Source organism: Leptodactylus fuscus, chromosome 1, assembly GCF_031893055.1.
Source record: "Leptodactylus fuscus isolate aLepFus1 chromosome 1, aLepFus1.hap2, whole genome shotgun sequence".
Classification (NCBI taxonomy): domain Eukaryota; kingdom Metazoa; phylum Chordata; class Amphibia; order Anura; family Leptodactylidae; genus Leptodactylus; species Leptodactylus fuscus.
The window spans coordinates 318,301,128-318,312,818 of record NC_134265.1 but is presented as its reverse complement, the minus strand read 5'-3'; the positions used below and the strand labels follow the sequence as shown (position 1 = coordinate 318,312,818).

Here is an 11,691-nt window from a genome sequence, read left to right as displayed (position 1 = left end):
TGTATATAGGAAGACAGTGCCCCCTAGTGGGCTGCATGACTGAGGCACTGTCTTCCTATTTACATCATGGAAGACAGATTTGCATATTCTTCCCATGATCCCTCATAGAGGAGCACATATGGCTTAATAAGACTCCACACACCTACATAGTGTTCTCTCCCCTAAGGAGTGACGATATCCCCTTAACCCTGTCTAGAAGCCTCTCAGCAATGCCAAGTCAGTCTTCTGTGTGACGGGCTGAAGAGATCCAAATAGATCAAAACAGCTGTCCTCGGCTGAGACACTGACTTGGTAAAATCCCACATCATTGCAGCAAAGGCCTCTAGGAAGGTCGGGCATGATGTTAAAGGGAGCGCCCCCTAGTGGGCTGCATGACTGAGGCACTGTTTTCCTATTTACATCATGGAAGACAGATTTTCATATTCTTCCCATCTTTATTTTGGGTACTATTCCGTTATCGGGCCAGCAGCAGCGCATTTCAGCACCAGCTTTCGGGACAGCAGTTCAGTTCAGCAGCGGGAATTACAATGACATCCGAGGACTGCTGGCCCGATGCTTGTGCCCAGTAGCCAGTACATCAATGACCCCCCCTCCATCTCCTCCTCCTTCCAGTGCTGCCCCCCAGCTCTCCTTACATCTACCCCGTACCCTCTCCCCGCCACATGACTAAGCCGATGCTGGCCCGATGATAGAGGCCGTGCTTGTGTGTAGTAGGCAGTACATCGATCGATGCCCTCATCCTCCTCTTCCTTCCAGTGCTGCCCCCCAGCTCTTCTTACATCTGCCCCGTACCCTCTCCCTGTAATAGGCCTCACCGTAAATCTTGAGCAATGAATGCTACTAGATAGCCGCCGGACGCTGCAGAAAGTTTGTCCCTCCGGCTCGCTGTAGCTCACCGTTCCTATAGTCGGCGTGTTTCTTGTCAGGGCCTGGATTGAGCCCCGGTGTCTTTCCTTTCGGTCTCGGTACTAGCGCTGAGGTGAGGCCTAGTCGTGTGGCGGGGAGAGGGTACGGGGAAGATGTAAGGAGAGCTGGGGGGCAGCACTGGCAGGAGGAGAAGGATGGGGGAGGGGGGTCATCGATGTACTGGTTACTGGGCACAAGCATCGGGCCAGCAGTCCTCGGATGTCATTGTAATTCCCGCTGCTGAACTGCTGTCCCGAAAGCTGCTGCTGAACTGCGCTGCTGCTGGCCCGATAACGGAATAGTACCTTATTTTGTAATGGTATGTGTACTCATAGGCGTAGTTCATACATTTCAATTATATGCAGTGTTTTGTAACCAAACCTAAAAATAGTTGCTAAATTAGACATCTATTAAAAAAAATAAAAAAAAAATACATAAAAAATAAAAGAAAAAATTGCAGAATACTAGTTTACAGTTTAAAAAAAAACCCCAGCAGTAAACAGAAGCCTAGATTATAGTGCCACCTAGTGGTGATTATGCTTAATGCACGTGTAATTCTGTAATACTATTATATGAAGAATCTGCATGTTATGTACAATTTGTACCATGTTGTGCTGCTTGACCATTTGAATCTGCATCTGAAGTCTGTGCACAGCACCTATGTACACCCGGCTGGGATCCTCAAGATCTTCATTCCCAAACTGTAATAAAATACAGTGTATATTGCAAAATGTTGAAAATGCAGCATGTCAATTATTATTGCATGTTCATGTGGTTGCAAAGGTTGAAAGCCAGGGTCAGCCTCCCATAAATCACAGCCGAAAGCTGCAGGACATCCCACAGCAGACATGTTGGGCCTTATCCTACGGCTGTTTTTGCACCAACTATCTGTTATGAATGATGTTTTAAAAAATGTTTTAAAAAAGTAGACAGCATATCCTAAACAGTCAAGTAATACAGAACTTCCCTAATATTCCTCAATCCAGCTTCAGATCCTTCTGCCATCTTCTTGTCCTTGGCAACTGGCTCCACAAGTGCCCTTAGCACTCCAAAATAATTACAGTAGGAATCCCCATGTTGTGATGTAGTACAGGTCTGAGGGGACACGATGTTCCCTTGTGAAACATGCTACAGCAGGCACAGGCCAAGCCAACACTCTGTGTAAAGAGCATATAGAAATGAGCTAATCTGCATATGTTGCGACATGCTAATAAAAAAAAAAAAAAAGCTCATGTCATTTTTTTTTATAGATTTATTTTAAATATGGAAACAGATTTCACTCCAAAAATCAAAAACTCTGAAGTTTATTACATATGTACAATGTCTACTAGGAAAAGTAGTGATGTTTGTTTGTTTTTCAACAAACTCCGTTTCACTTCCTTGAGAAAGGGTCGCTCCACACCTTCAAACCTAAAATGGGACAAGAAAACAGAGCGCTCAGCTACATTCACCACTGTCACTATTGCGTATATAGGATAGGGTTATATGGATGTGATTAGCATTCATCCCATCAGGTGGCTCCACCAATGCACTTAAGAAAACTGGAATAAAAATATAACTCCCATTTTTATTTTTTTTTATATTGTGTTGGAAGGTTTTGGTGACCATTTTTATGATATACTTTATTTATTAACCTATGTAACTTCCTTCTTAATAGAAAATAGGCCGTAACATTCTCCTTAGAGCCCCTCTAACTGAGCTGTTACTAAGGAAAGTCCTTAACAGAGATAAGCAAGTACTATTTGAAACGGCTGTTTCGAATAGCACGCACCCATAAGAATGAATGGAAGCGGCCGGCACGCAGACTTTCCCGGGGGCCGGCCGCTTAACCCCCTGTGTGCTGGCTGCGTCCATTCATTCCTATGGGTGTTGTGCTATTCAAAACGGGAGTTTCGAATAGTACTCGCTCATCTCTAGTCCTTACACATTTGTGTTGTGAATATGCAGAGGAGAAACATTTACCAATGGGGGTGGCTGGTCACTTCAAATGGCTGTATGGTTCTGGTATCACAAGAAAGTGGAGATTATCAGCTTTCATATGCTGCAAATAAAATCACATTCCCCAGTGTTTTTAAAGAGGACCTTTCATGTCCTCTGACATCAGTGGGATTATATACCGCTAGAAAGTTGACAGTATACTTAATTTAGCTTTGTCGGTGCGTGCCCAGGTGCCGGAGATATCAGTGCCTTTAGTCAGACGGTCAGGCCTTACAGGTCAGTGTATGAGGAATGCCAACACCCACTGAATTCAGCACACGATCATCTTTCTAGTGTTATATACAGTGGGGCAAAAAAGTATTTAGTCAGTCACCAATAGTGCAAGTTCCACCACTTAAAAAGATGAGAGGCGTCTGTGATTTACATCATAGGTAGTCCTCAACTGTAAGAGACAAAATGAGAAAACAAATCCAGAAAATCATTGTCTGATTTTGTAAGAATTTATTTGCAAATTATGGTGGAAAATAAGTATTTGGTCACCTACAAACAATCAAGATTTCTGGCTCTCACAGACCTGTAACTTCTTCTTTAAGAGTCTCCTCTTTCCTCCACTCATTACCTGTAGTAATGGCACCTGTTTAAACTTGTTATCAGTATAAAAAGACACCTGTGCACACCCTCAAACAGTCAGACTCCAAACTCCACTATGGTGAAGACCAAAGAGCTGTCAAAGGACACCAGAAACAAAATTGTAGTCCTGCACCAGGCTGGGAAGACTGAATCTGCAATAGGCAACCAGCATGGATTGAAAAAATCAACTGTGGGAGCAATAATTAGAAAATGGAAGACATACAAGACCACTGATAATCTCCCTCGATCTGGGGCTCCACGCAAAATCTCAATGAACTGCAGTGAATGAACTGCAGAGAGCTGGGACCAATGTAACAAAGCCTACCATCAGTAACACACTACGCCGCCAGGGACTCAGATCCTGCAGTGCCACACGTGTCCCACTGCTTAAGCCAGTACATGTCCAGGCCCGTCTGAAGTTTGCTAGAGAGCATTTGGATGATCCAGAAGAGTATTGGGAGAATGTCCTATGGTCTGATGAAACCAAACTGGAACTGTTTGGTAGAAACACAACTTTTCGTGTTTGGAGGAAAAAGAAAACTGAGTTGCATCCATCAAACACCATACCTACTGTAAAGCATGGGGGTGGAAACATCATGCTTTGGGGCTGTTTCTCTGCAAAGGGGCCAGGACGACTGATGCAGGTACATGAAAGAATGAATGGGGCCATGTATCGTGAGATTTTGAGTGCAAACCTCCTTCCATCAGCAAGGGCATTGAAGATGAAACGTGGCTGGGTCTTTCAACATGACAATGATCCAAAGCACACCGCCAGGGCAACGAAGGAGTGGCTTTGTAACAAGCATTTCAAGGTCCTGGAGTGGCCTAGCCAGTCTCCAGATCTCAACCCTATAGAAAACCTTTGGAGGGAGTTGAAAGTCCGTGTTGCCAAGCGACAGCCCCAAAACATCACTGCTCTAGAGGAGATCTGCATGGAGGAATGGGCCAACATACCAACAACAGTGTGTGCCAACCTTGTGAAGACTTACAGAAAACGTTTGACCTCTGTCATTGCCAACAAAGGATATATAACAAAGTATTGAGATGAAATTTTGTTACTGACCAAATACTTATTTTCCACCATAATTTGCAAATAAATTCTTACAAAATCAGACAATGTGATTTTCTGGAATTTTTTTCTCATTTTGTCTCTCATAGTTGAGGTCTACCTATGATGTAAATTACAGACGCCTCTCATCTTTTTAAGTGGTGGAACTTGCACTATTGGTGACTGACTAAATACTTTTTTGCCCCACTGTAATACTGCTGATTTGTGAGGACATGAAAGATCCTCTTTAACTAGCAATATCTCTTATTCTTCTATAGCTGGTACTTCAATCTTGGCATCAAATGAAAGCTAAGAATCTCATTTTTTTAGGTGGTATACAACCGGAGATACAGCCTTTGGTAAATGCTTTAGCTCTACATACTACCGTACATTGAATACAGGGTGTACTCATTGCAGCATAGACAGAGCCTCCCTGGCAATGCTTAGATAGTGAGTTGATAGGAAGAAAGTTACAGCCTGTTTACTATTAAAGGAAGTTTGATAGGTTAGTAAAGTATTTTACAAAAAAGTTGACCACACCCCCGACATAATAGCAAACAAAAAATAAATAAAATGGGAGTTTCCTAAATGGTAAAACTACCCAAGACCCAACCATATTTCAGTTTTAATTTGCCGTAAGAGTCAAAAGTCAGAATACAACTGCTATTCGGGTGTATGAGGTCTTTACTGTATACAGCTTCCCCAATTTTTATATAGGAGGTTAGGTTTATTTTATCTGAACAATGCAAAAAATAAAATAAAATACTATCCCGTACACATGTAGGTTCCCCATCAGCTCTGCTGTGAGGCCTAAAAGCATGCTTATTTCTGCTAAGTAAATGCACCCCATTATTATCCATAGAGAATACATAGCTAGCTATTGAGTTAAAGAGGTCAGCAACACTGGACAATAATATAAAGGTGCAAGATTGTCAGACTAGGTCCTGCGTCCTTCAATAAAAGTCAAGGTGGCACTATTTATGTAGATTAATATTAAAACCAAGTAATCCGTTAGCTATCCTGAAAGTTATTGAAGCGTTACTGAACTCTTGTCAAAATAATGCTGCAACATTGTAATGTACGTTCCTAGAGTTCCATCACAGTAGCCTTTTTGCACTTGCTACATATATAGCTTATTTTCCAATGCACAGATAGATAATTAGTAAATATTTTTAGCCAGAATACCCCCCTTAACAATACACTGTCATCTATTGGGCCTTGGGTACACAAGCTACATACTGGCTACTTAAATCACTCACAAGCATCAGTTATATATGGGTGTGGATGTACAGGAATATATATATATATATATATATATATATATATTTATTTTTTTTTAATTACACCCACACACACTGTACCTGGTGGCTGCACATCTTCCTGGATCACTCCCGCTCGGTTTACTGCTTGTTCTTTCTCTAAAAAAACCCAGAAACAGTGGACTTTAGGATGACATGGCATACACTGATATGTATCCCACAAGTAATACTATAGTTGTGTGACAGCAAAGACATAAAGCAACTTGTGTCATTTACACAATCCACTCTTCATCACAATGTTCAATGGCAACTACAGGATACATGGTAAACAGTAAGGGACTATCTGCCGCCTTATAAGAGAGATATCTGTGTAATGGCGCATCCGAGGAATTCTGGATATACCATAAGATATCAATACTGTAGAGCAGGAGACGCCATCCATCGGCTGTCACTAGGTTTATCAATCTGCAGTGATAATAGAGGATATATGTATAAAGGTCTGACAGATGGAGATCTGGATGTATAATCGATAACTCAGAAATATTTTGGAGGTCTGATACGTTTCTATAGTACATTGTGGCACATGCTTTATCCCAAAGAGCGCCCAGCACCCACAGGTTTTAAAGTAGAGAGTGAAGGAGCAGATTTCATACCCATGGGCACACTTGGGCAGATCCCTGGTACATCACGGAATTGTTAGGTCTACACTGTACTACCAAGTACTGGATGAACTATTAGTAGATTCGCCACCACAGACTTGCCGGATGCGATTCCGTAGCAAAGTGATCTGCAGGGCAGGTTTTCTATCTGAAGCAAGTCAGTTTTAAGAATTTATCTCCCAAACACTTATATAAAGCTTAACAACATTCATAAAAAAAGACGTGAATTAAAGGGGTTATTCAAATTAGTTTTTTTGTTTCCTAGATGATACCCCCTTGATGTCCTCAAATTGTTGTGTGCAATGTACCTCTGTTCTAAACCTACACCCGGTCTTTATTTTTGCAGACACTTCATGTGTCTAGTGACATCACCACCTAATCCAGCCCCTATGACATCCCATATGGGCTACGAACTGAAGTTCACACGGGGTTGTTTAGTCTGGAACCTGAGGCGGAGGTTCCGGACCAAAAAATGGGTAGCCACGACTGAATGCAGATGCACTGCACAGGCATCCAGTCGCTCACTCTGCTCCGGGTTAGGCCCAATGAATGGGCCTAGTCTGGAGGAGAGAGTGTCTTCAGGCCAAATCGCAAGGCGAATCGGCCTGAAGAATGAGCATCTCGCTTCTTTTTCCGGGACCTGGAACAAACAGCTTCCGGAAAAAAGACCTAAACGGCTCCCATTGATTTCAATGGGAGCCATCTTTTTTGGTCAGGCTCCGCCTCAAAATCCTGACCAAAAAACCCAGTGTGAACTTACCCTTAGTCCTTCAAATTCGAGTAAAACAATTGGAGTTGCTGAGATTACGGGTACGTAGACATTGTATTTAAAGTTTAGAGATGAGCGAGTACTGTTCGGATCTGCCGATCCGAACAGCACGCTCGCATAGAAATGAATGGACGTAGCCGGCACGCGGGGGTTAAGCGGCCGGCCTACATCAAAGCGGAAATACCAGGTGCATCCATTCATTTCTATGGAGCGTGCTGTTTGGATCGGCTGATCCGAACAGTACTCGCTCATCTCTATTAAAGTTGAATGTATCAATTTTTTTCTAATTAAAATCAGTAAATGAAATATCACTTTTTTTCTACACATTTTTATTTACAGATGTGGAGGCCGCCATCTTGCCTCGCTTCTTCTCTGCTCTGTTAACAGCATTTAGTGATCTGCTCTACAGCATAGTCATAGCAGCAATAGTTTGGAGCTAACTCATTGAGGTCTATGGCTAGGTTCTCTTCTGCACATGGGTTTTCCGTTAGGGGGGTTCATTTGGGGACCCCTGAATGGAAACCTCATCCACATAAAAAAGCGGTTACCTTAGGAAACCCACGGACCCCATAGACTATAATGGGGTCCGTGTGGTGTCCGCATGAAAAATGCAGAGAGAACAGCGCTGCTTGCAGCGCTTTTCTCTTCGCATTTTTCATGCGGAGAAGGGAACGCAATCATCTGAAAACTGATGTGACCTGGGCCTATGGGAGAGTTTTCTAGACATGCTCTGTACAGGGATGGGGGAGAAATAAGATGTGATATTATGTATTGTCAGTAGTGACTGTAATGATGGATAAGTGATCTTCTATTGTAATCCTGTCTGATGTGACTGATGGAAAGAAAACCCCTATAGAAAAGGAAAGTGTCAGTCTATTACAGTCTATTAATAAGCTTCCCAACTAGAGTGAAAATTGCGGGACCTAGCGCTTTTGTTAAAATATAGGTAGTGACGTGGAAAATTTTAAAAAAGAAATAAAAATAAAGTATGTTTAATATAAAAACTTGGTTGAAAGAATAAGTCATTTTCTGTTGACATGTTTGCCATACTATAATGGGTCGAAGGCTGGCCATACACATAAAAGTTGGCAGTAATATGCTTGACTGATCGTACAAATAATCCTATGATCCCTGATCCGAGAACTTAGAAAATCAAAACTGCTCTAAGCAAATCGTAATAGTAATAGATCCAGCAAGGGCTGTGGAGTCGGCAGGTCAAACACAAGATCAAAATCCTCTATTTTTCCACAGCCCAACTCTGACGCCTTCATAAATGTCTGGCAGCCATGGTCAGACAGGAGAAGTGAATATCTTCTAATTCATTAAAAAGACATTGATTGAATTCCTATGAAAATACATATGCTACAAACTCCAGATCTAATTCATTATACAATATCAATTATTTTATTTTGAAGCCGGAGTCAGTAACTTTTTTTTTTATGACTTCCCAGTCTTATTTCCTGCTGGATGATGTACAGAGCTGTGCTCCTCGCAACGTATCGGGGGATGGAGGCCATGTATGAGCAACACTGCACTGTAAAGAAACTGGACTACACACAATAAAGTAATTAACATGGTCATTATGGGCAATATTAAATAAAAGTATCCCAGAAAGACCCTGCATATAGTGTCCGATGGAATTTCAAGGAGGTTTTCGTATGTTTAACCAGTAAAAACTGGGCCCAATAGCAAAGTTTTGACTTGCCCCCCACCCCTCCCTGGCACAGTGCCCCCTTTCCTGTCCTCCACACACGATAATGTCACACAGTGGCCGCCAAACAGTATAATGTCCCATAGTGCCCCTCCAAATGATAATGTCCCTAAGGCCCCACAGGGCATCCCGCAGTAAAAAAGCACTGCGGAAAAACCAATGCATCTCGGTTCTTCCTGCAGCGCTTTAGACAGAAAGTTTGCAGAGGTTGCCTGTGCGGACTTTCTGTTTCAATTATACCAATGGGGAAACTGCCGGTGTTTCCGTAGGTATAATTGACATTCAGCGGTTTCCAAAACCACGCCGCGGTTTTTACTGCAATGTGGGCATGGGATTCTCTAGAATCCCATCCACTTTGTCCTGACTGTAAAATCCCATGATTTTTCTCGCGCTGTTTACATCACATGGGGTCCCGGCTTTACAGGCCCCTCCGCACAGCATAATGCTCCACTTCAGCGATGTCACTACAGAGGCCTGAAGACAGTGCACTGTTGCGCTGTAGCTCAGGAGAGTTGAGTAACATTGTTTTTTGGGTTTGTTTGTTTTTTTATGTTCGCTCACCTCCCCCAGGCCTCCGATCTTTGTACTCTGGAGTCTGAAAAGACCCCAGAGAATAACAGCAGTATTTGTTGGGGTTTGCCCAATAAATACTCTTGCCGCGGGTCCATGGCCTTACTTATCGATCCCGCTCACGGCCATCTCTGCTTCCCTTTATGCCCTTCAGTAGGTCCCGTATGTCCCATATCACTTCGCTGGGACACACAAATCACCCTGGAGAGTAGAAGGGGAAGTGAAGGAGGCCATAAGCAGGAAGGGTGACCGGTAAATAAATTAGGCCCATCACCTGCTGGGGTTATTTCAGAAACTAAAGACCTAATTTAAAAAAGAAAAAAAAAAAAGCATCAGGGGCCCAGCAGATGCCATAAGGTCGTGGGTCCCATAGCAGCCATGGTGCCCCAAGTTGCAGAAATGCAGCTTTCTTTGTTGCAAATTCTGTTGTTTTTTTTCAGCCAAAGTCAAGAATGGCTACAAATGAAATGGGAAATATATAGGAAGTTTTTATACTTTTACCTTTAGCTCAATTCACTCCTGGCTTTGGCTCAAAAAACCCCAACAAAATCTGCAACAAAAAAAGCTGCGTTTCTGCAACATGGGGCTTTAACCTTAGGCTGAGGCCCCATGTTGCAGAAACACAGCATTTTTTTGTTGTAGATTTTGCTGCATTTATTCTGCAATGTGGAGTCTTAGCCCTAAAGCTCCATTCACCTCTAAGAGACTGAGCACAGTACTTGGCTGTCTTCAGCTGTCCCATAGAGATGAGTGAAGAGACAATGGTTATGCATGACCTGCTGCTTCATTTATACAGGGCACAAAGGACCCGCTGCACAACCACTGTGGTCTCATCATTGCATTTACATGAGTGTGACTGCCCCTTTAAAAAGTTATTCAATGGGGATCACAGAGCTGGAATCCCACTAATCTGATAGTTCACAAGTAATGTCTGCCTGAAAAATCCCTGTAAAGGGACATCACTGGAGCTCTGTTGTCTGTTTGTTCTTGGCTCGCGCCTTTGTCACCAGGAATCCTGTGTCCCACTTGACCGCTGAGACCAATCAATGGCCTCAGCAGTGACTAGAGAGGGACCGGTGACATCACTCGCATATATCACCACTTCTTTTCCAGTGACCACTAAAACCTCTGCAATCACATGGGGCGCAGGAGGACTTCCAGCGACAAGGGCACGGCCTGAGACAACCCCTTTAAGCGTTTACTACATATCCACAGGCTATGTCATGAATCCCCTATAGGTCCCATAGGACTGTCACTTACTGATAGAACTGGGTTATTGAGCCCTCATTTTGAAATGGCTGACGGTCTCTGCACCTAGCAGCCATATATAAGAATGTAACCAATACTAGAAACAATACAGCAAGAAAAACAATGTAACCTATATTACTGTGTGAAGGGAAAGACCTGCAGTCCCACAACTGGGTCACATGACCCCTCTCCTTCACTCAAGGACCTGTGGTCCCTCTTCTAGGTCACATGACCCCTGTCCCCTCATTCCATGGTACCCAGCACACTCCGCCCGCCCTCAGAGCCGCCACTCACTGTACTGGTCTATGTGCGCCATGGGGTGGTAATATATGGGGTACAGCGCAGCCGCCACTACAGCCGTGAACCCCCCGAATATCAGCACCATTCTGCTGCCTCTGCCCATAGCTCCCGCTGCTGCCGCTCACTGGAAGGACTTGCACCACGTGCTTCCGGACCCGGAAACCTTCTGTAATCTAACGCTGATTCTGATTGGATAGTACTTGGACACTATTTTAAAAAGCGCCTTATTATTGGTTGGTTTCTTTGCGCTGTCATTCCATGATAGAAGGATGACATTTGTTATAGTACACAGGGAGAGCTCCGTGTGCTTGTGCATACGTACCGTACACGGATCGTTAGCAGAAGTGGCGCCTAGGAAAGACCAACCAATCAGATCACAACATTCATATTTTAGTGGGCTTTTTACAAAATGAAAGGCAAGTCCTGATTGGTTGCTAGGGGCAACTGCTAGTTACACTGACCATCTGTAGTACTGGCACACCATTAGTATACAATGGCAGAGGTTTGCACAGTAAGCACGTGTCACATTATCTATCCCCAATATATAGTAATCTACAGAAGATGGGCAACTTATTTACATGGCACATATACCTATAAAATTGGCAATTTGGCTCCACCCACTTTTATGTTGACTCCGCCCATTCTCAGTCATT

The 11,691-nt window shown here is 43.3% G+C and overlaps 1 protein-coding gene across 1 annotated transcript; it reads right to left on the bottom strand.

Moving 5' to 3' along the window:
- Positions 1-2,259: 2,259 nt before the first annotated feature.
- On the bottom strand, positions 2,260-11,182 carry SMIM20 (small integral membrane protein 20). Its single transcript, XM_075266189.1, has 3 exons — positions 11,033-11,182; positions 5,884-5,940; positions 2,260-2,316 (listed from the first exon to the last, which is right to left on the bottom strand). Exons 1-3 carry the CDS (start codon positions 11,139-11,141, stop codon positions 2,279-2,281), a joined length of 204 nt encoding a protein of 67 aa, XP_075122290.1. The 5' UTR covers positions 11,142-11,182; the 3' UTR covers positions 2,260-2,278.
- Between the last annotated feature and the right edge of the window lie 509 nt (positions 11,183-11,691).